The sequence below is a fragment of the Lampris incognitus genome, unplaced genomic scaffold (assembly GCF_029633865.1).
Source record: "Lampris incognitus isolate fLamInc1 unplaced genomic scaffold, fLamInc1.hap2 scaffold_284, whole genome shotgun sequence".
NCBI classification, from domain to species: domain Eukaryota; kingdom Metazoa; phylum Chordata; class Actinopteri; order Lampriformes; family Lampridae; genus Lampris; species Lampris incognitus.
The window spans coordinates 25,001-50,000 of NW_026611242.1; the positions used below are offsets into that span (position 1 = coordinate 25,001).

The 25,000-nt window shown below is 43.4% G+C and overlaps 1 protein-coding gene across 1 annotated transcript in view; it reads right to left on the minus strand.

The window, feature by feature from the left end:
* Window positions 1-22,675, minus strand: part of si:ch211-250c4.3 (uncharacterized protein LOC100535981 homolog) — a gene marked incomplete at its 3' end in the record, with an annotated part of 36,608 nt that extends 13,933 nt beyond the window's left edge. Inside the window, exons 1-2 of the mRNA XM_056301986.1 lie at window positions 22,630-22,675; window positions 15,899-16,707 (exon numbers count right to left, since the gene is read on the minus strand). Of these exons, the coding sequence (XP_056157961.1) occupies window positions 15,899-16,707; window positions 22,630-22,675 (855 nt within the window). The remainder of the gene's footprint in view (window positions 1-15,898; window positions 16,708-22,629) is intronic.
* Window positions 22,676-25,000: the final 2,325 nt, after the last annotated feature.

Here is a 25,000-nt window from a genome sequence, read left to right on the forward strand (position 1 = left end):
TACTTTGTTGTTGTTGCTAGCTGCTGTTACTTTGTTGTTGTTAGCTGCTGTTACTTTGTTGTTGCTAGCTGCTGTGTGTGAAACGCTGGAAAGGTGACATCTGAAGCCTTTCTTGCTTAGCAGGGCGTGGGCTGAATAACTACTGCAGCATACTTCAGTAGGATGTTGACTTTTACTACACAATTACAGTCATGCTGTTTAATTAGACAAGTCCCGTTAATCCCGCCATCTTAAAGTCTTGGACTTGAGACAGAATCAGCCCCATAAAGAGCTGATGTGGACTACACAGCACCTTCTAGTATATGCTGACAACACGCTCGTTAACATTAGCAGAAGGTACAACTCTCACATGACTGTGTCTTCCATGCATCCATCATCCGGTCTGCTGATCCTGCTCTCAGGGTGGTGGGGATGCTGGAGCCTGTCCCAGCAGTCACTGGACGGCAGACGGGAGACACCCTGGACAGGCCGCCAGGCCATCAGAGGGCCGGCCGACATACATACATACATACTATATACACACACACGCACGCACACCTGACCTACAGGTCTTTGGACTGTGGGAGGAAACCGGAGCCCCCGGAGGAAACCCATGCAGACACGGGGAGAACATGCAAACTCCACACACAGGACGACCCCCAAGGTTGGACTATTCTGGGGCTCGAACCCAGGACCATCTTGCTGTGAAGCGACCGCGCTAACTACTGCGCTGGATGTTGTAGCTTGTCTTTCTTTATTTGATCCAAGCTCACCCTTCCGCTTCTCACGTCAAGTCTACATACTCACTAGGGCAAATTTTTAATTATGTCATACTCTGTTCACATATTTTAATTATGTCATACTCCACATATTTTAATTATATCATACTCTGTTCATACATTTTAATTATGTCATACTCTGTTCACACATTTTAATTATGTTATACTCAACATATTTTAATTATGTCATACTCTGTTCACATATTTAATTATGTCATATTCTGTTCACATATTTTAATTATGTCATACTCTGTTCATACATTTTAATTATGTCATACTCTGTTCACACATTTTAATTATATCATACACCACATATTTTAATTATATCACACTCTGTTCATACATTTTAATTATGTTATACTCTGTTCACATATTTTAATTATGTCATACTCTGTTCACATATTTTAATTATGTCATACTCCACATATTTTAATTATATCATACTCTGTTCATACATTTTAATTATGTCATACTCTGTTCACACATTTTAATTATGTCATACGCCACATATTTTAATTATGTCATACTCTGTTCACATATTTAATTATGTCAAACTCTGTTCACATATTTTAATTATCTCATACTCTGTTCATACATTTTAATTATGTCATACTCTGTTCACACATTTTAATTATGTCATACTCCACATATTTTAATTATATCATACTCTGTTCATACATTTTAATTATGTTATACTCTGTTCACACATTTTAAGTATGTCATACTCTGTTCACATATTTTAATTATGTCATACTCTCTTCACATATTTTAATTATGTCATACTCCACATATTTTAATTATGTCATACTCTGTTCACATATTTAATTATGTCAAACTCTGTTCACATATTTTAATTATGTCATACTCTGTTCACATATTTTAATTATGTCATACTCCACACATTTTAATTATGTCATACTCTGTTCACATATTTTAATTATGTCATACTCCACATATTTTAATTATGTCATACTCTGTTAACATATTTTAATTACGTCATACTCCACATATTTTAATTATGTCATACTCTGTTCACATATTTAATTATGTCAAACTCTGTTCACATATTTTAATTATGTCATACTCTGTTCATACATTTTAATTATGTCATACTCTGTTCACACATTTTAATTAAGTCATACTCCACATATTTTAATTATGTCATACTCTGTTCACATATTTAATTATGTCAAACTCTGTTCACATATTTTAATTATGTCATACTCTGTTCATACATTTTAATTATGTCATACTCTGTTCACACATTTTAATTATGTCATACTCCACATATTTTAATTATATCATACTCTGTTCATACATTTTAATTATGTTATACTATGTTCACACATTTTAAGTATGTCATACTCTGTTCACATATTTTAATTGTGTCATACTCTCTTCACATATTTTAATTATGTCATACTCCACATATTTTAATTATGTCATACTCTGTTCACATATTTAATTATGTCAAACTCTGTTCACATATTTTAATTATGTCATACTCTGTTCACACATTTTAATTATGTCATACTCCACATATTTTAATTATATCATACTCTGTTCATACATTTTAATTATGTTATACTCTGTTCACACATTTTAATTATGTCATACTCTGTTCACATATTTTAATTATGTCATACTCCACATATTTTAATTATGTCATACTCTGTTAACATATTTTAATTACGTCATACTCCACATATTTTTATTACGTCATACTCTGTTCACATATTGTAATTATGTCATACTCTGTTCACATATTTTAATTATGTCATACTCCACATATTTTAATTATGTCATACTCTGTTAACATATTTCAATTACGTCATACTCCACATATTTTTATTACGTCATACTCTGTTCACATATTGTAATTATGTCATACTCCACATATTTTAATTATGGCATACTCTGTTCACATATTTTAATTATCTCATACTCTGTTAACATATTTTAATTATGTCATACTCCACATATTTTAATTATATCATACTCTGTTCATACATTTTAATTATGTCATACTCTGTTCACACATTTTAATTATGTCATACTCCACATATTTTAATTATATCATACTCTGTTCATACATTTTAATTATGTTATACTATGTTCACACATTTTAAGTATGTCATACTCTGTTCACATATTTTAATTATGTCATACTCTCTTCACATATTTTAATTATGTCATACTCCACATATTTTAATTATGTCATACTCTGTTCACATATTTAATTATGTCAAACTCTGTTCACATATTTTAATTATGTCATACTCTGTTCACACATTTTAATTATGTCATACTCCACATATTTTAATTATATCATACTCTGTTCATACATTTTAATTATGTTATACTCTGTTCACACATTTTAATTATGTCATACTCTCTTCACATATTTTAATTATGTCATACTCTGTTAACATATTTTAATTACGTCATACTCCACATATTTTTATTACGTCATACTCTGTTCACATATTGTAATTATGTCATACTCTGTTCACACATTTTAATTATGTCATACTCCACATATTTTAATTATATCATACTCTGTTCATACATTTTAATTATGTTATACTATGTTCACACATTTTAAGTATGTCATACTCTGTTCACATATTTTAATTATGTCATACTCTCTTCACATATTTTAATTATGTCATACTCCACATATTTTAATTATGTCATACTCTGTTCACATATTTAATTATGTCAAACTCTGTTCACATATTTTAATTATGTCATACTCTGTTCACACATTTTAATTATGTCATACTCCACATATTTTAATTATATCATACTCTGTTCATACATTTTAATTATGTTATACTCTGTTCACACATTTTAATTATGTCATACTCTGTTCACATATTTTAATTATGTCATACTCCACATATTTTAATTATGTCATACTCTGTTAACATATTTTAATTACGTCATACTCCACATATTTTTATTACGTCATACTCTGTTCACATATTGTAATTATGTCATACTCTGTTCACATATTTTAATTATGTCATACTCCACATATTTTAATTATGTCATACTCTGTTAACATATTTCAATTACGTCATACTCCACATATTTTTATTACGTCATACTCTGTTCACATATTGTAATTATGTCATACTCCACATATTTTAATTATGGCATACTCTGTTCACATATTTTAATTATCTCATACTCTGTTAACATATTTTAATTATGTCATACTCCACATATTTTAATTATATCATACTCTGTTCATACATTTTAATTATGTCATACTCTGTTCACACATTTTAATTATGTCATACTCCACATATTTTAATTATATCATACTCTGTTCATACATTTTAATTATGTTATACTATGTTCACACATTTTAAGTATGTCATACTCTGTTCACATATTTTAATTATGTCATACTCTCTTCACATATTTTAATTATGTCATACTCCACATATTTTAATTATGTCATACTCTGTTCACATATTTAATTATGTCAAACTCTGTTCACATATTTTAATTATGTCATACTCTGTTCACACATTTTAATTATGTCATACTCCACATATTTTAATTATATCATACTCTGTTCATACATTTTAATTATGTTATACTCTGTTCACACATTTTAATTATGTCATACTCTGTTCACATACTTTAATTATGTCATACTCTGTTAACATATTTTAATTACGTCATACTCCACATATTTTTATTACGTCATACTCTGTTCACATATTGTAATTATGTCATACTCTGTTCACATATTTTAATTATGTCATACTCCACATATTTTAATTATGTCATACTCTGTTAACATATTTCAATTACGTCATACTCCACATATTTTTATTGCGTCATACTCTGTTCACATATTGTAATTATGTCATACTCGACATATTTTAATTATGGCATACTCTGTTCACATATTTTAATTATCTCATACTCTGTTCACATATTTTAATTATGTCATACTCCACATATTTTAATTATATCATACTCTGTTCATACATTTTAATTATGTCATACTCTGTTCACACATTTTAATTATATCATACTCCACATATTTTAATTATATCATACTCTGTTCATACATTTTAATTATGTTATACTCTGTTCACACATTTTAATTATGTCATACTTCACATATTTTAATTATGTCATACTCTTTTCACACATTTTAATTATGTCATACTCTGTTCACATATTTTAATTATGTCATACTCCACATATTTTAATTATATCATACTCTTTTCACACATTTTAATTATGTCATACTCTGTTCACACATTTTAATTATGTCATACTCCACATATTTTAATTATGTCATACTCTGTTAACATATTTTAATTACGTCATACTCCACATATTTTAATTATGTCATACTCTGTTCACATATTTTAATTATGTCATATTCCACATATTTTAATTATATCATACTCTTTTCACACATTTTAATTATGTCATACTCTGTTCACATATTTTAATTATGTCATACTCTTTACACATTTTAATTATGTCATACTCTGTTCACACATTTTAATTATGTCATACTCTGTTCACATATTTTAATTATATCACTCTTTTCACACATTTTAATTATGTCATACTCTGTTCACACATTTTAATTATGTCATACTCTGTTCACACATTTTAATTATGTCATACTCTTTTCACATATTTTAATTATGTGATACTCTGTTCACATATTTTAATTATGTCATATTCTTCACACATTTTAATTATGTCATACTCCACATATTTTAATTGTCATACTCTGTTCACATATTTTAATTATGTCATATTCTTCACACATTTTAATTATGTCATATTCTTCACACATTTTAATTATGTCATACTCCACATATTTTAATTGTCATACTCTGTTCACATATTTTAATTATGTCATATTCTTCACACATTTTAATTATGTCATACTCTGTTCACATATTTTAATCACGTCATAGTCTTTTTACATATTTTAGGGAATTTGGGGGGCGACCACATGAGCTGACGCGGCCGGGACGCGAACTCGTACCGCCCGCACCGCGAGAAACATCGCTGACCGCTCGACTAAAGGGTCAGACCCGTCAGTCAACGGGTCTACTTATCCATGCATGTGACACTACCCCCCTCCTTCGGGAAGCGCGGGCATATCAGCTCCTTCACGCTTCTGGGCGCACGCGCTTCTGATGGCCTCACGGTCTCTCTCAGTCGGCCTTCATTGCCGCTAGTCGGTTTGGTGTGTCTGGGCTCTAAACGGTCACCACCTTACAATGCTGTGATTGCACCTATTCCCCAACCCGCTGTGAATACTACACATGGCCGCTGTAACTCTAGCTAATGGTCACGGTAATTTGCATATGAAACTGGTCATTGGTTTGGGTCGTTATGCCACTGTATTGTTTATATGGGTGGGGGCACCTGCAGTCACTGTATTGTTTATATGGGTGGGGGCACCTGCAGTCACTGTATTGTTTATAAGGGTGGGGGTACCTGCAGTCACTGTATTGTTTATAAGGGTGGGGACACCTGCAGTCACTGTATTGTTTATAAGGGTGGGGACACCTGCAGTCACTGTATTATTTATAAGGGTGGGGACACCTGCAGTCACTGTATTGTTTATAAGGGTGGGGTACCTGCAGTCACTGTATTGTTTATAAGGGTGGGGTACCTGCAGTCACTGTATTGTTTATAAGGGTGGGGACACCTGCAGTCACAGTATTGTTTATAGGGGTGGGGACACCTGCAATCACTGTATTGTTTATAAGGGTGGGGACACCTGCAGTCACTGTATTGTTTATAAGGGTGGGGGTACCTGCAGTCACTGTATTGTTTATAGGGGTGGGGTACCTGCAGTCAGGTGAGACTGAAGAGGTCAGCTAGATGATGAAGAAGCGGATCTGCCAGTTGACCTTGTGTCCAGATGAACTGACTCAACCTTCTCTGATGAATCACTGAGTTTGTCCGAACATCACCAGACCTGGTGGAGAGTTTTAATGAAGCTTTCAGCTTCTACCAGTCTGTGTTGGCTTGAGCTCCGTCATCACCACTTGCTAGTTTAATTTCGTTTCTATATGGTCTCGTGTTGTTCTTGTGATGGTATTAGGTTATTTAAAACATCACAAGACGGCGGGGAATAGTTTCAAGCCATCTGCTAACGTTACGTTTGTTGTTAGACCTTGATAACCCTCCTCTTTATCATTTAACCACAATATTTATTAAACAATATCACTCAGGATAAAGCGTGGCTGAAAACATTGCCCTGTTTCAAACAGATGTGATCTGCTGGCATAGGAGTGTGTGAAAGTAAAAGAAAAAAAAGAAGAAGAAGAAGAAATGAGTTAGAGCAGAATGCGTTTGACAGTTTCATCATCCCAGTTTCACTAACATCAAGTCCGGTGAAGACAGCAGCGTGATGAATCTGGACTACACTCAGATGACAGCGGGAGCCCGACACCTCCTCTGGCCTCTGCTTCTGGATGTTTGCACCGTTACTGCTGCATCCGCAATACCTTCCTCAACATGACAGAACTGGAAAAGAATGAGGCACCAGATGAGGGGCGGGGGCAGCGAGGGGGAGAGGTACACGCCGTACAACACTCGTCCTCCTAATCTTCAGCCCCACGTTTCCCTGCACACCATCTGAGGAGGGAGGAGAGGACATTCCCTCTTTCCTGCTCTCTATCTTGCAAGGCTCCCGGTTAGGAATGCCAGACAGGCATGGCTCTGAGGTCTTGCTCTTGATTCAACAAGAATGTTTTTTCTTTTTAAGTACAACTTGGAGTGCCGTGTGGAAAGAGAACTGTGTCAAAAGTGGGGAAGAAGAACATGCAGGGAAGAAGAACATGTAGGGAAGAAGAACACGTAGGGAAGAAGAACATGTAGGGAAGAAGAACATGTAGGGAAGAAGAACACGTAGGGAAGAAGAACATGTAGGGAAGAAGAACACGTAGGGAAGAAGAACACGTAGGGAAGAAGAACACGTAGGGAAGAAGAACACGGAGGGAAGAAGAACACGTAGGGAAGAAGAACACGTGGGGGAAGAAGAACACGTAGGGAAGAAGAACACGTAGGGAAGAAGAACACGTAGGGAAGAAGAACACGTGGGGGAAGAAGAACATGTAGGGAAGAAGAACATGTAGGGAAGAAGAACATGTAGGGAAGAAGAACACGTGGGTAAGAAGAACACGTAGGGAAGAAGAACACGTGGGGGAAGAAGAACATGTAGGGAAGAAGAACATGTAGGGAAGAAGAACACGTAGGGAAGAAGAACACGTAGGGAAGAAGAACACGTAGGGAAGAAGAACACGTGGGGGAAGAAGAACACGTGGGGGAAGAAGAACATGTAGGGAAGAAGAACATGTAGGGAAGAAGAACACGTGGGGGAAGAAGAACACGTGGGGGAAGAAGAACATGTAGGGAAGAAGAACATGTAGGGAAGAAGAACATGTAGGGAAGAAGAACACGTGGGGAAGAAGAACACGTAGGGAAGAAGAACACGTGGGGGAAGAAGAACATGTAGGGAAGAAGAACATGTAGGGAAGAAGAACACGTAGGGAAGAAGAACACGTAGGGAAGAAGAACACGTGGGGGAAGAAGAACACGTGGGGGAAGAAGAACATGTAGGGAAGAAGAACATGTAGGGAAGAAGAACACGTAGGGAAGAAGAACACGTGGGGGAAGAAGAACATGGAGGGAAGAAGAACACGTAGGGAAGAAGAACACGTGGGGGAAGAAGAACACGTGGGGGAAGAAGAACACGTAGGGAAGAAGAACACGTAGGGAAGAAGAACACGTGGGGGAAGAAGAACACGTGGGGGAAGAAGAACATGGAGGGAAGAAGAACACGTAGGGAAGAAGAACACGTGGGGGAAGAAGAACACGTGGGGGAAGAAGAACACGTAGGGAAGAAGAACACGTAGGGAAGAAGAACACTTGGGGGAAGAAGAACACGTGGGGGAAGAAGAACACGTAGGGGAAGAAGAACATGTAGGGAAGAAGAACACGTGGGGAAGAAGAACACGTGGGGGAAGAAGAACACGTAGGGAAGAAGAACATGTGGGGGAAGAAGAACACGTGGGGAAGAAGAACACGTGGGGGAAGAAGAACACGTGGGGGAAGAAGAACACGTGGGGGAAGAAGAACATGTAGGGAAGAAGAACATGTAGGGAAGAAGAACACGTGTGGAAGAAGAACACGTAGGGAAGAAGAACACGTGGGGGAAGAAGAACATGTAGGGAAGAAGAACATGTAGGGAAGAAGAACACGTAGGGAAGAAGAACACGTAGGGAAGAAGAACACGTAGGGAAGAAGAACATGTAGGGAAGAAGAACATGTAGGGAAGAAGAACACGTGGGGGAAGAAGAACACGTGGGGGAAGAAGAACATGTAGGGAAGAAGAACATGTAGGGAAGAAGAACATGTAGGGAAGAAGAACACGTGGGGAAGAAGAACACGTAGGGAAGAAGAACACGTGGGGGAAGAAGAACATGTAGGGAAGAAGAACATGTAGGGAAGAAGAACACGTAGGGAAGAAGAACACGTAGGGAAGAAGAACACGTGGGGGAAGAAGAACACGTGGGGGAAGAAGAACATGTAGGGAAGAAGAACATGTAGGGAAGAAGAACACGTAGGGAAGAAGAACACGTGGGGGAAGAAGAACATGGAGGGAAGAAGAACACGTAGGGAAGAAGAACACGTGGGGGAAGAAGAACACGTGGGGGAAGAAGAACACGTAGGGAAGAAGAACACGTAGGGAAGAAGAACACGTGGGGGAAGAAGAACACGTGGGGGAAGAAGAACATGGAGGGAAGAAGAACACGTAGGGAAGAAGAACACGTGGGGGAAGAAGAACACGTGGGGGAAGAAGAACACGTAGGGAAGAAGAACACGTAGGGAAGAAGAACACGTAGGGAAGAAGAACACGTGGGGGAAGAAGAACACGTGGGGGAAGAAGAACACGTAGGGGAAGAAGAACATGTAGGGAAGAAGAACACGTGGGGAAGAAGAACACGTGGGGGAAGAAGAACACGTAGGGAAGAAGAACATGTGGGGGAAGAAGAACACGTGGGGAAGAAGAACATGTAGGGAAGAAGAACATGGAGGGAAGAAGAACACGTGGGGAAGAAGAACACGTGGGGGAAGAAGAACATGGAGGGAAGAAGAACACGGAGGGAAGAAGAACACGTAGGGAAGAAGAACACGTGGGGAAGAAGAACACGTGGGGAAGAAGAACATGTGGGGGAAGAAGAACACGTGGGGAAGAAGAACACGTAGGGAAGAAGAACATGTAGGGAAGAAGAACACGTGGGGGAAGAAGAACATGGAGGGAAGAAGAACACGTAGGGAAGAAGAACACGTGGGGAAGAAGAACATGTGGGGGAAGAAGAACACGTGGGGAAGAAGAACACATAGGGAAGAAGAACATGTAGGGAAGAAGAACACGTAGGGAAGAAGAACATGGAGGGAAGAAGAACACGTGGGGAAGAAGAACACGTGGGGGAAGAAGAACACGTGGGGAAGAAGAACACGGAGGGAAGAAGAACACGTAGGGAAGAAGAACACGTAGGGAAGAAGAACACGTGGGGAAGAAGAACACGTAGGGGAAGAAGAACATGTGGGGGAAGAAGAACACGTGGGGAAGAAGAACACGTAGGGAAGAAGAACATGTAGGGAAGAAGAACACGTGGGGGAAGAAGAACATGGAGGGAAGAAGAACACGTAGGGAAGAAGAACACGTGGGGGAAGAAGAACATGGAGGGAAGAAGAACACGTGGGGGAAGAAGAACACGTGGGGGAAGAAGAACATGGAGGGAAGAAGAACATGTAGGGAAGAAGAACACGTGGGGGAAGAAGAACATGGAGGGAAGAAGAACACGTGGGGGAAGAAGAACACGTGGGGGAAGAAGAACATGGAGGGAAGAAGAACACGTGGGGGAAGAAGAACACGTGGGGGAAGAAGAACATGGAGGGAAGAAGAACACGTAGGGAAGAAGAACACGTGGGGGAAGAAGAACATGTGGGGGAAGAAGAACACGTGGGGAAGAAGAACACGTAGGGAAGAAGAACATGTAGGGAAGAAGAACACGTGGGGGAAGAAGAACATGGAGGGAAGAAGAACACGTAGGGAAGAAGAACACGTGGGGGAAGAAGAACATGGAGGGAAGAAGAACACGTGGGGGAAGAAGAACACGAGGGGGAAGAAGAACATGTAGGGAAGAAGAACACGTAGGGAAGAAGAACATGTGGGGGAAGAAGAACATGGAGGGAAGAAAAACACGTAGGGAAGAAGAACATGTGGGGGAAGAAGTTCGTGTCATTAGATGTTTCTGCAGTGATGAAGGTGACGTCATTGGATGTATTTGCAGCGATGAAGTTCGTGTCATTAGATGTATTTGCAGTGATGAAGGTGACGTCATTGGATGTATTTGCAGTTCATGTGATGACGGGGCAGAAACAACTTTCTTGTCTGCAAGCTGTGGAATTCAAGTCATCCAGAAGTAGAAATGATTTCAAAAGAGCATTCCAGGGAAGAACGTGTGTGTGTGTGTGTGTGTGTGTGTGTGTGTGTGTGTGTGTGTGTGTGTGTGTGTGTGTGTGTGTGTGTGTGTGTGTGTGTGTGTGTGTGTGTGTGTGTTAAGTAAGTTAGATAGTTAAGTAGGTCAGATAGTTAAGTAGGTCCATATGGTCAGCAGTTGTGCCCGATGTTGGAAACATGTTTTTGATACTCAGCAACCTCGTCGCATGTGTCCATGTGATCTAAGTCACACATCGTAGTCTATAGTTGTGTCTCGAACTGCTGCCAGGGGAGTCAAACATTTTCTTGGGTGTTTCAATGTCAAAATTGTTCCAGCACACTGGTGGTTCAGCCTTCAGTGTGTGCAGCAAAAACCAACCCAAACAGACCAAAACAGCGAGCATCTTTGCTCACTTGTCTTGCTAAGCCGAGTTTGTGTAATGGCTCCTCAGCCACGGCTACTCTCTCTGAGCTGAGCTGGAACGGACGACTGTAGGGCAAACCTCATTCACCAATGCAAATATTCTCAAGGGGGGGGGGGGGGTCACGTTACCGGTGATTCAGCTGGAATCATTTCATCCCCACAACGAATATGGATGCAGTCAGAAGTGATGTTGTGCTCGGCAGGAGAATCAAACTAACCAGCTAGCCATACAGTTGCTAATGCTAAAATATCAACAAAATAACAGTGTAATAATAATATGTGTATACTATCTGCTCCATGACACGACACGATCATGAAGCCTCTCTTTAGGAGTTTGTTATGTAATCTGCCAAACTGAAATGATAATATAGGGGATGGTGCGAGATCACGACCGTGATGGATTTCATCATGTTCCATTCAACCATGTTTCCATCACATGAACTCACAGGTCAGAGTTCACCAAGTTTACATTTTGGTACGGGGCAAAGACAAAAAAAAATCATTGTAGACAGCTGTGGATCCTCCCCCACCCCCCCACATTTCAAATTCTAATGCATTTCTGTGTTTGAGTGGATGTCAGAAGGACATGAAGGTGTAGCGTGACCCCCCCCCCCCCTTTACACTACACACCTTCCCCAGTCTGCTCTGGTTATCTTCATTTCCCATCAACACACCTCCCATACTGCATACAGCTAGCTCCAGGCTTTCCACAAAACACACGCTTCATTCAACATCGCTAGTGTAGCCGTGCTAGCGGCTGCTAAATGCTTCGTTACAGCTAAGCTAACATGTTACAAGCCTTGCTTCCATTGTCTGAAGTCATTCTAATTTACGCTTGTGTATTTCATTGTGGTCACTAAGAACCGCAGGCTGTCGGTAACAGGAAGTTGTGTCATGTGACCAGTCATCAGGACGTTGTTGGTTTACTGTATGAGAGCCGCTCCAGCGTCACCCCGTGTTGTGCTGTTGATAGCATGGCATTGTGGGTATGTGTGTCTGGGCTGGGCGACTGAAGATACACTGTACCGTGTTTCACAATCTACTAAACAACAACGACCCAGCCAGGGTGGGGTGACAGTGTTTGAGTTTTCCTCCCAGGGAGACTGAAGAACAACCCCTACCATGCAGCTGTGTGTCCATCCAGATGTTAAAGACTGCAGACCTTGTTTTTCCTCCTTCTTTGGGGTGGACGGAGCGGCCGGAAGGCACAGGAATTACATTATTAGCCATGGTGACAGATGATGATGATGATGATGATGATGATGATGATATCATCTTGATGCCTGTTAGCAGTGGACCCCTGGAAGACTGCGAGGGACCATCTAAAAACCCGCCACCACCCGCAGCTTTCCCCCACACAGCGGCCTTAGGAAGCTATCAAAGGGCCTTTATCCGGGTAAATATGTGAGTCATTTGAGCTATTTGACACTCGTTTGATGCACCGAGGAAGGCCGCCGAGCTCCGGGCTGGCGGTCAGCGACAATATCTGCACAGCAATTTTCCGAGTCAGTCAGCACAGATGAACAGGTGCTGCGTGACATGCGGGCGGTGGGGAAAAAGATGGCTTTGCACGGCAGCGCGTGGCCCCGGCGCCTCCCCTCCTCCTCCTCCTCCTCCGCCCGCGTGCAGCCGGAGCCGTTGTTGTGGTTTTGCCTGATCTGCCAACCATAATAAAGAGGCCTGTCTTCAGCAGGGTCTTTGAACGCTGTGAAAGGTCTTTGTGGAAGAGATGGGCAGAATTGTGTTGAGATATGTGCTGCTTTGAAGTGCACCCTGGTTTTGGCACTTTGACAGCCTTGGATCCTGCGCTGCAGGACAACCCGTACCCACGCCCATCATCTCGTCTCTACTCGGGTAGCCCAAGTGTTGGATTCTCACCAGAATCCTGTGTTTTTTGAGACATGGGGGAAAACAACGAGACAGCCATTCCTTTGTGTGTCTGGGAATTGCCAAAAGTTCATTGAAGTCTCCGTGAGCATAACCGTGTCGCTTTGGACCCGCGTCACAACATGCCACCTTGCCACCAACATGCTGACTTTCCTGACTGTGGCGGCGTTAAGACTCCAGCCCTTCACCCTCTCCGCAGGCAAGCAGTCAGCAAATCTTAGCCGTTGTTTGGTGAACATGAGAAAGAGTTGAAAAACAGACGGACCATAAGACAACAAGCACAGCAGCCGCTGCATGCGGCCAGTCCACCGCTCGCACTGATGGAGATCCGGTTCTTCATGTCTGCCTTTAAGACACCACCACTCCGTTATTCCTGTCTGGCAGCAGCAGCAGCAGCAGCAGCAGCAGCAGCAGCAGCAGCAGCAGCACAGTCTGCCGTCTGTTCACACTACACAAAACGCTGTCCGCCCTCTGCTGTGCTCTGCTCTGCTGTGCTGTGCTGCTGTGCTGTGCTGTGCTGTGCTGCTGTGCTGTGTTGTGTTGTGCTGTGCTGTGCTGTGTTGTGTTGTGTTGTGCTGTGCTGTGTTGTGTTGTGTTGTGTTGTGTTGTGTTGTGAGGTTTGTTTCAGTTTTAGTTTGTGTTCCTGCTGTGCAGTTTAGGAAACCCCTGGTCTTAGTTACAGGTCTTAGTTGCTGGTCTTAGTTGCTGGTCTGAGTTGCTGGTCTTAGTTGCTGGTCTTAGTTGCTGGTCTTAGTTGCTGGTCTGAGTTGCTGGTCTGAGTTGCTGGTCTGAGTTGCTGGTCTGAGTTGCTGGTATTAGTTGCTGGTCTGAGTTGCTGGTCTGAGTTGCTGGTCTTAGTTGCTGGTCTTAGTTGCTGGTCTTAGTTGCTGGTCTCAGTTGCTGGTCTGAGTTGCTGGTCTTAGTTGCTGGTCTGAGTTGCTGGTCTGAGTTGCTGGTCTTAGTTGCTGGTCTTAGTTGCTGGTCTGAGTTGCTGGTCTTAGTTGCTGGTCTGAGTTGCTGGTCTGAGTTGCTGGTCTTAGTTGCTGGTCTTGTGTCCTGAGGCGCGGCTGTTTGTCAGGTGCTCCTGAAGGAATGGGTTGATTGCTGCCCTGCCTCTCGGAGGGGAGTAGGTCAAAATAAGGACTGCAGACAAGATAAGGAAAATTATCCAAAAACCAGGTTGCTAAATAGATTCCAGAAAACACACGGCGGCCTCCAACGCCTCACCCCACGTGCCTTCAGGTGGTGTAAGGGTGGACGGGGGCTGCAGCAGAGTCGGTGACAACACACACTGACAGACCGGACAGCACTTCAACCGGGCTTCTTTTGCTTGGAAGGGGATCTGTCGTTAGGCCTTTCTGCTGGCTTTCCTCCAACACCTTTGTCAGTGCTGTGACAGAAACCCTGCTGTCCAGCAAACGCTGAGCGGTGAAAAATATCCCGTTTCCCCCGTTTTCATAAGACGGAGCTTATGGATTACCTCAGTAAAACTGCATGTATGTGATTTGAAACCATTTCTGTTGAACACTGTACCTGCTGCATCCAATCCTGGTTTCTTTGACTCGGGGGCCCTTACTGACGAGGTTGTATTGCACTCTATTGTCATCATGCGTGTTCAACATCCAGGTGAGGAAACCACAGAAAGGTGAGTCAGGTCATCTGGACCCAACGTCTATTAGGAGAGACGTTTCATCATCCTGGTCTAAGACGTGCCCTCCTCAGTCTCAACTGACTGCAGGTGTCCCGCCCTTACAAACAACACAGCGGCATAACCACCCAACCCAACAACCTGTTTCATATGCAAATGGCCATGACCATTAAGGAGCCCCACAGGAAGCTACACCTAGTCTGTATGGGTTACCTAGGATACATAGACAGGATGTGCCATTACGGCCTGTTGTTAGCATGATTAACTCAGCGACCTACAACATCTCTTAAGGTTCTGGCATCTATTCTTAACCCGTTGGTAGGCAGTGATGACATCACATCCACAACACTAGGGATGTTGTGGATAAGGTGAGGGACACCATTATGGCCCTTGGCTAGCGAGTCCAGTCGGCGTGCTGGCTGCGGCGGTTCCTGGACTGCCTCCCCCACCCCCCACCCCCGAATTCGCTACACTATTTTTTCTGATTTGCTTTTGCTTGATTTGTTATGTGGCAATTGCTCAAAACACTTGTGTCACAGGTCCGAAACCTTATTATCTTTCCAAACTGTGACAACCATCATCGTAATATTTGCAGTATTTAGCAAGTGTGTCTGGGAAGCTGTTATGTCAGTTTTGGAGCAAACGTGTTCAGACTTTCTTACCTCGCTGAGCCTGCAGCACTCCTCCATATACTCCTCCAGGCTGTCACTGGTGGTGCTCCTCCTCAGAGGTCGCTGTTCAAATTCACCGTCTGTCATGTTGTCACAAGCCTCCGAGGAGCATCGGCTCCGGGTCCTGGCACTCTCCGAGTCTGTGCTGTCAGTCGCTGTGGTTTTCTCGTCAAGCTGTTCGCAGGTCTCCTTGCCGTTCTGAGAGCTGCCCATCAAAGCTGTGCACTGTCTGCCCTCCATGTCCTCAGACGTGTGTGGTTTTCCTCTGTCAACCGAGGAGGCGAGTCCCTCTGATGTGATAAGGATGCTGTCCCGAGCATCCACAGTTGTCTTTAGGAGGTTGTCCTTTAAGTCCTTTGAGGCCTGTGTGACCTCGGATTCCTGGTTGCATGTGAGGAGCGTGTCAGGGACGGCGGCAGGGGCATTCAGGTTGCAGGAGTCACAGGATGAGTTCCGACTGTGGACAACGAAGCTCTGCTCCGAGCCCATGGGCGTTGAGGGAGAGTTAGCCCCACTGGGCAGCTCCACTCCAGAGTCGTCTGATTCGAATTTGTATAACTGAGGCAAAATGGTTGACAAGTAGTCTGAGCCAGATTCCATGGGAGGCTGTCCAGACATGTTGTCAAGGCGGGAATTCACCTCCGGGGCCTTGAAGGGCTCTGAGGAGTCCTGCTTGGAAACAGACACTGTGGAAGTGGTGGACACAGTGTCGTCAGCTATTATAAGCCTCTCGTGGAAGTTGTTGAAGAGCTTCATTTTGGTCAGGACCACCTCGCTGTCCAACACCATGTCCCCTTTCCCTGTGGAAGACAGAGTAAAACTATTACTATTACTCCAGAAACCTGCTGCCGCATTATTTACTGTACTTCATACTGGTTCCACAAAAGACTTTATCTTATTAGCCCTAAAGGAAATTAAAGACATTTACGGTACTAGCAGCAAAAGTTGAACTTTATAATAGCAACAAAAAAAAAGACCATCATGCATCTGGAAGGTTTGGAAAGATTTGTTGATTTATACCAACTGCAACAACACGGATGCTTGTTGTTCCAGGTGCGGAGATTCCTGGTTTTCCAAAGCTGTGTTCCGGCAACGTACGTGTTTTCTTAAAGAAACCAGTGCAGGCTTCCTGCTGTTTGGACTCTCAGAGTCCTTCCACAGAGCTAAGAGTCCTCAAGATCTCATGGCGCATGTGACACGTTATATTGTATGGTGCTCTATAACACGATTAGCTGTAAAGATTGTCGTGTTTTACAACACTATACATACATGTCTGACTTGTCTGACTTGCTTGACATTTCTCTGGGATCTCTGTGTTAGCTAGCTTACAAAACTGTGATATGTTATACGTGTTAATTGTTTCAGTTGTGACCCACTGTCGCTCGAGGGGATGGGGCATACATTTGTGGACATTGTTGCAATTCCTACTATGAGTTGATGGTGGTCACTAGAAAAAACAAATTGCAGATTTTCACTTCAGGATATCTGACAGAGACAAAAGTACAATGGACAGCTGGAAAAAGTTAATCAGGTAGAAAAACATTTCTACTTTGTAATAACTGACTGAATAACTGACTAAATAGCGAGGGATAGGCAGTATTTATGTTACTTGTTTTTGAAATACATATTTCCATACTTTTCAGTATTTTTAGTTGGTATTTGACAGGGCTGAAAATTTTCAAATGTCCATCCATCCATAAATTATCCAAACCAGTTATCCTGCTCTCAGGGTCGTGGGGGATGCTGGAGCCTATCCCAGCAGTCACTTTCAAATGTAGTTTTTAACAAGATACTTTAATTTCATATTTTCAGAATACTCAGAAACCTTCTCCGTGATTCATAAAAAAGAAACAAGTAGAATAGAGTACACCTCATTTGTCCTTTGTGCATACAAACACTGAAATTCACTCCTTGCATGTAAGCCATCCTAGCTGTGTAGCTAAGAGCAGTGGGCAGCCGCCGTGCAGCACCCGGGGACCGACTCCAGTTCTTCTTTCCATTGCCTTGCTCAGGGGCACAGGCAGAAGTGTTAACCCTAACATGCATGTCTTTTGACGGGGGGGGGGGGTAACCGGAGCACCCAGAGGAAACCCACCCAGACACGGGGAGAACATACAAACTCCACACAGAAAGTTCCTGGGACGGCCTGGGGTTCGAACCCAGGACCTTCTTGCTGTGAGGCAACAGTGCTAACCACTGGGCCACCGTGCACCCTATTAAAATGAATGTAAATACACCTTAAAATGAATACCAATACATGTAGACACTCACCACTGTGACTTTGTAGGCCCGCACTACTCTCAGTATATCCATAATCCAGTTTATCCTCTGTAAAGCCCCCCCCCCCCCCGAGCAAGCCAGCTCATGCTTCCTGCTTCAAGCAGTGCAGTGGACTGTCCATCAAGGTAGACATTTTACCTGAACTGCAATAACTATATAGACTATTAGCTTATGTTTTAGAATGTACACATGTTGAACGCCGTAGGTAAAGGCTAGAGATAAAACATTCGATTAAATACGGCCCGGCGGCTAAAGGAGCTAGTGAGCCAGCTAGCTAGGAAGGTGTGCTTGAGTGGCAGCGGCGGCAGCTGAGCTGTCTGTGGCAGGGTAAGACAGTGTAAACAATCTTGTGTTGATAACTGTAGCTTGCAAATTAAGGACAGAAGGTTTTGTTAGCAGTTGTGTTGAAGAGCAACAACAGTTGGTGGTACCACCAGTGTTTTAGCTGCAGTGTTCGGGCTAACTAGTTAATGGTAAACTTTTTTTATAAACTTTATATTTACACAGTTGAACTTACAACATGTTCACAATTTCAACAAGGCAATGCATGCTCGAGGTATTGATAAATCATCCATCCATCCATCTTCCAAACCGCTTAACCTGCTGTCAGGGTGGCGGGGATGCTGGAGCCTATCCCAGCAGTCACTGGACGGCAGGCAGGGACACACCCTGGACAGGCCGCCAGGCCATCATAATATATATACTATATATATATATATATATATATATATATATATATATATATATATATATATATATATATATATATAATACATAAAAGGATAAAGAAATAAAATAAATGCAGACCAACAAAACTAAATCAAATAAATTACAAATCAAATTAAATTAAATTCATTACACAAGGCTGTAGTTTTCACAGCTGTAGCATTTGTGCAGCAGTGTAGTGTGTCCAGGTGCAGCAGTGTAGTGTGTCCAGGTGCAGCAGTGTAGTGTGTCCAGGTGCAGCAGTGTAGTGTGTCCAGGTGCAGCAGTGTAGTGTGTCCAGGTGCAGCAGTGTAGTGTGTCCAGGTGCAGCGGTGTAGTGTGTCCAGGTGCAGCGGTGTAGTGTGTCCAGGTGCAGCGGTGTAGTGTGTCCAGGTAGCATGTTAAGTAAGACATGAAAACAGTAAGTGTGGGTTTCTGTTTTGCAAATTTGCTGGTGTGTATGTGGAATTTTGCTAATAGAGAAACAAGATTAATGACTTATATTTTCCTAACAGGCATGTCATCATTAAAGAGACCAAATAAAATGAATTCAATGTCGAGTTTGAGCTGAATATCTAACTTTCTGTTAAACAACAGATGAAGGTCATACCAAAAGGTTGGACTACAGGTACAGTCCCACAAAAGATGAGTCATGGTTTCATCTGTCTGGTGACAGAATGAAGCGTGAGGATCAACATTTGGTCTATATTTTACAATAACACAATTAACGGGATGACACCTGTCCGATATATTCAAAGACACCTCTCGCACCTTATTTGAAACAAAATAGCTCTTGGGCAATCACCATATTTTTCCCCAGTCTACAGCAATATACAAATTATACATTTATTATTAGTTTTTTTCTACTAAAAAAAGGATCTGAATTGCCTATGTATGATTCTGGTGGAGTAGTCTGAATGGTGTATGATTCTGGTGGAGTAGTTTGAATGGTGTATGATTCTGGTGGAGTAGTTTGAATGGTGTATGATTCTGGTGGAGTAGTTTGAATGGTGTATGATTCTGGTGGAGTAGTTTGAATGGTGTATGATTCTGGTGGAGTAGTTTGAATGGTGTATGATTCTGGTGGAGTAGTTTGAATGAGGTATGATTCTGGTGGAGTAGTTTGAATGGTGTATGATTCTGGTGGAGTAGTTTGAATGGTGTATGATTCTGGTGGAGTAGTTTGAATGGTGCATGATTCTGGTGGAGTAGTTTGAATGGTGTATGATTCTGGTGGAGTAGTTGGAGTGGTGTATGGTTCTGGTGGAGTAGCTTGGGTGGTGTATGGTTGTGGTGGAGTAGTTGGAGTGATCATCTCTCTGGCTACAGAGGGTTACCAGGTGATGGATCAGCATTGAAGACAACAGTGAATGCTGCAGGAAGTACAGGAATGTTACATTGTGACCAGCCTTCACTGTAAGTAACCACTTGACCTGCCTTGTTAAGCAGTTGACAGACAGGTAGTTTGCCCTCATCAACTCATTTCTTAAAAAACAATAATAATAATGATTTGTATATCCTGGTTGTTCCAAATGTAGGTATTTGTGAGGGGGGAATGTGTTTGTATAGCAAGCACCAGCACGATAGAAACTGTTTATGAGAATTGGAGCATTTTGCAGGGAGCTTTTCTATATTGTAATTACATCTTCATATAAAAATAAATCCTCCTAATATGTCAAATACATATGTTGATATACAGTTCATAACGCATTTAGAGTTGTCAAATGTCTTTTGATCCATTTAATTTTAAAAGTGGAGGGGAGAGTATGAACGTCTAAAACACTGAGACCACCGTTACTGAGCTTGTCAATCATTACATTTTTTCGAATGAAGTGAGATTTCTTTTCCCGTATCAAACCAAGCAAGGTCTTATCCATTTTTGTACATATATCTTGTGAGACATCGAGAGCTGAGCTAGTGTAGACAAGTCTGGACAGACCCTCAGCTTTGGCCAGCAAGACTCGCTCAGTTATGGTTAAGTCTCTCTGGATCCATACATTAATTCTCTGCTGTGGTGAAGAAATAAGTGGATTAAAGTTTTCACTCATTCTTGTAGTTTGGTCTTTAACAACGGTGACCCCAAGGTATCTAACTTTACATTTTACAGGAATTCCTGAAACTTCTGCGTCACTGCAGGCCTTGATGGGAAGCAATTCACATTTGGATAAGTTAAGCTTGAGACCAGAAGCTGCGGAAAAATCTATCAGGGAGTTTAACGGCAATATCAACTTGAGATTTATCCTGTAGAAACAGAGCTGCATCATCCGCTAGCTGACTCAGAGAGAGTGTCCTTCCTGCTATCCAGATTCCTTTTAAAATACTCTTTTTAATGTAACGGGCTAAAATTTGCAAGGGAAGTAAAAATAAATATGTGGCAATGGGACATCCCTGACGGATCCCCCATTCTATTCTAAATCTTTTTGAAGTTCCACGAGGTAACGTCACCGAACTATTCCCAAAAGCATATAAAGTGTGTATTGATTTTTTAAAATGTTCTCCAAATCCAAATAAATCAAGATCTTTGAATATAAATTGATGCTCTATAGAGTCAAAGGCCTTGTGGAAATCTAGAAATAGAATGAACCTATTGTCTAGTACCAAATCTGAATAGCCTAAGATATCAAATATGAGACTTATATTATCAATTATATATCTACAAGACGTGAAGCCATTTTGGGATTCATCAATAATGTAATTTAGGACTTTCTTTAATTTATTGGCTCTCCATAATGCCATATTTAAAAAATATATATATTTAGGATTTTTCCCTTTTCTCCCAATTTAGTGGCCAATCGATCCCTATTCTAGTTCAGACACACACCCTCGTACCGCATGCGTTCGCCAACTGCATCTCTCCGGCCAGCAGTCTGGAAGGAGACGCCTCGCCACTTCTGGGACAAGGCGAATCCAGACCGAACCACTGCTTTGGCCTATTGAAGGAGGGAGTTGTTCGTTGTTTATACTCTCGATGGAAACATTAAATAGCAAGGGGGCAAGCTCTGCAGAAAACATTTTATTAAATTCACAAGTCAACCCATCTGCTCCAGGGGATTTGTTCAGTTCAACTTTCTTAGTAGCGTCCTTAATGTCCTCAGTAGTGAATGGGGCATCCCATACTGTATTATTAACATCTCCAATGACTTCCCCTCACCGAAGGAATTGAAGAAATCTCCCATTTCAGCTGTTGATAAGTTACTTTTGTATTGAGTTTGATAATAATTTTCACAAATTTTAGCAATGTCTTTTAGCTGCATTTAAAACCGCTAGGGTGGGACCTGTAAATAGGTTGCACCTATTTACAGGTCCCACCCATTTACTAATGTTGGGGAAGTTCACAACCATTAAAAAAATATTTCAGGGAAAATAAAGAATTAGAATAGAATAAGAAATGTGGCTTGGCTACACGACTTTTCTGTAAAAGTTTGAGGAAAGTTCCGAAAAAGCGTCCACCACTCTGCCGCCATCTTGGCAACCTGAGCTAACGGTAAACTAGCAACACGAGTGGCGTTGTGCCGCTGAGGAGAAAGGTCACAGTGGGCAGGGCCTTTCCATCACTTGTTGAAGAGCTCGACACATGCCCCAGTGACAGGTTTCCCAAAAGGATCGTCTCCTACGGGCCCTCATCTCCTACGGGCCCTCGTCACCCTACGGGCCTTCATCTCCTACAGGCCCTTGTCACCCTACGGGCCCTCGTCACCCTACAGGCCCTCGTCTTCTACAGACCCTCGTCACCCTACGGGCCCTCGTCACCCTACGGGCCCTCGTCACCCTACGGGCCTTCATCTCCTACAGGCCCTTGTCACCCTACAGCCCTCATGTCCTATGGGCCCTCGTCACCCTACGGGCCCTCATCTCCTACGGGCCCTCGTCACCCTACGGGCCCTCGTCTCCTACGGGCCCTCGTCACCCTACGGGCCCTCGTCACCCTATGGGCCCTCATCTCCTACGGGCCCTCATCTCCTACGGGCTGTCGTCACCCTACGGGCCCTCATCTCCTACGGACCCTCGTCACCCTACGGGCCCTCGTCATCCTACGGGCCCTCATGTCCTACGGGCCCTCATCTCCTACAGGCCCTCATGTCCTATGGGCCCTCGTCACCCTACGGGCCCTCATCTCCTACGGGCCCTCATCACCCTACAGGCCCTCATCTCCAATAGGCCCTCGTCACCCTACAGGCCCTCGTCTCCTACGGGCCCTCGTCACCCTACGGGCCCTCGTCATCCTACGGGCCCTCGTCACCCTATGGGCCCTCATCTCCTACGGGCCCTCATCACCCTACAGGCCCTCATCTCCAATAGGCCCTCGTCACCCTACAGGCCCTCGTCTCCTACGGGCCCTCGTCACCCTACGGGCCCTCGTCATCCTACGGGCCCTCGTCACCCTATGGGCCCTCATCTCCTACGGGCCCTCGTCACCCTACGGGCCCTCATCTCCAATAGGCCCTCATCACCCTACAGGCCCTTGTCTCCTACGGGCCCTCGTCTCCTACGGGCCCTCATCTCCTACGGGCCCTCGTCACCCTATGGGCCCTCGTCATCCTACGGGCCCTCGTCTCCTACGGGCCCTCATGTCCTATGGGCCCTCGTCTCCTACGGGCCCTCATCACCCTACGGGCCCTCGTCTCCTACGGGCCCTCGTCACCCTACAGGCCCTCGTCACCCTACGGGCCCTCGTCACCCTACAGGCCCTCGTCACCCTACGGGCCCTCGTCTCCTACAGGCCCTCGTCTCCTACAGGCCCTCGTCACCCTACAGGCCCTCGTCACCCTTCGGGCCCTCGTCTCCTACGGGCCCTCATCTCCTACGGGCCCTTGTCACCCTACGGGCCCTCGTCTCCTACAGGCCCTCGTCACCCTACGGGCCCTCGTCACCCTACGGGCCCTCGTCACCCTACGGGCCCTCGTCACCCTACGGGCCCTCGTCACCCTACCCACAACAAGCTGTACTGCTGAAAGAGTCTTTTCAACTGTCGGGTGGATAAATCTGGCATCAGGGCATCAGTGATGACACACAGACTGAAGTCTTTGTCCCCGGGGGCTCTGCTGTGAAAGAGAACTGACTGACTCGTTGGAATGTAATGAAATAATGTCAGTGTTGAACACCAAGCCCGTCATCTCCTGCTGTCATCATCCACCGTAGCTTCAATCACTGTTCCACACCGTGGTAGTCTACTGCCTACTTCAATATTACTGTTTATTGGGGGGAGTTTGTGTTGGAGTTTATGCTGGTGTGTGTGTGTGTGTGTGTGTGTGTGTTAGTGTGTATGACCCTGTTTACACTTGGTTTTAAAAGGCGTTTTGGGCGATCGGATCACAAGTGGACAGCGAGACGTCGCTGTTTACACCCGTGTCTATCATGCGTCTCCAAATGCGTCCTGCTGACCACTTGTGATCAGATGCTGTTACTCCGAAGAAGAAGAAGAAGAAGAAGAAGAAGAAGAAGAAGAAGAAGAAGAAGAAGAAGAAGAAGAAGAAGAAGAAAGATTTCCTTTACGTCCTTGTCGGGGACACATCAGGACGCATTAGCCTCATGTGGTTGTTTTGGTGGTGGTTTACACTTGTATTCAGCGCCGTCCACTTGTGATCCGATCACAACAAAACGCCTTTTAAAAAAACGGTGTGTGTGTGTGTGTGTGTGTGTGTGTGTGTGTGTGAGTGTGTGTGTGTGTGTGTGTGTGTGTGTGTGTGTGTGTGTCTGCCATGCCAGGCTATGTGATGCTGTGCATGGCCTCTGATCGTGTGTCAGGCTTGTATGATTAAGCTGTGCAGCTTTCAGGATGTAAAGTTGCTAACGGCTTATTTTGGCTAACATGAGATTCAGAACCTGTCAAGTATGACTGGTCCTGGACGGGCTAGGCCCACCTGGTTTCCTCTGTGCCCACCCACACTGTGAGTTCTGCCTGTGCCACAGGTCCAATCCTGCTCTGCTTTACACACACACACTTCCTGTCAGTTTGTGTAGCCGGCTGTCCAGCTCTGATGTGGAGTTCCACGTCCAACCACTAGAGGGAGCAGTCACACGCGCCTGCTCCTCTTACTGCGCCCTCTCCTCTTACTGCGCCCTCCCCTCTTACTGCGCCCTCCCCTCTTACTGCGCCCTCCCCTCTTA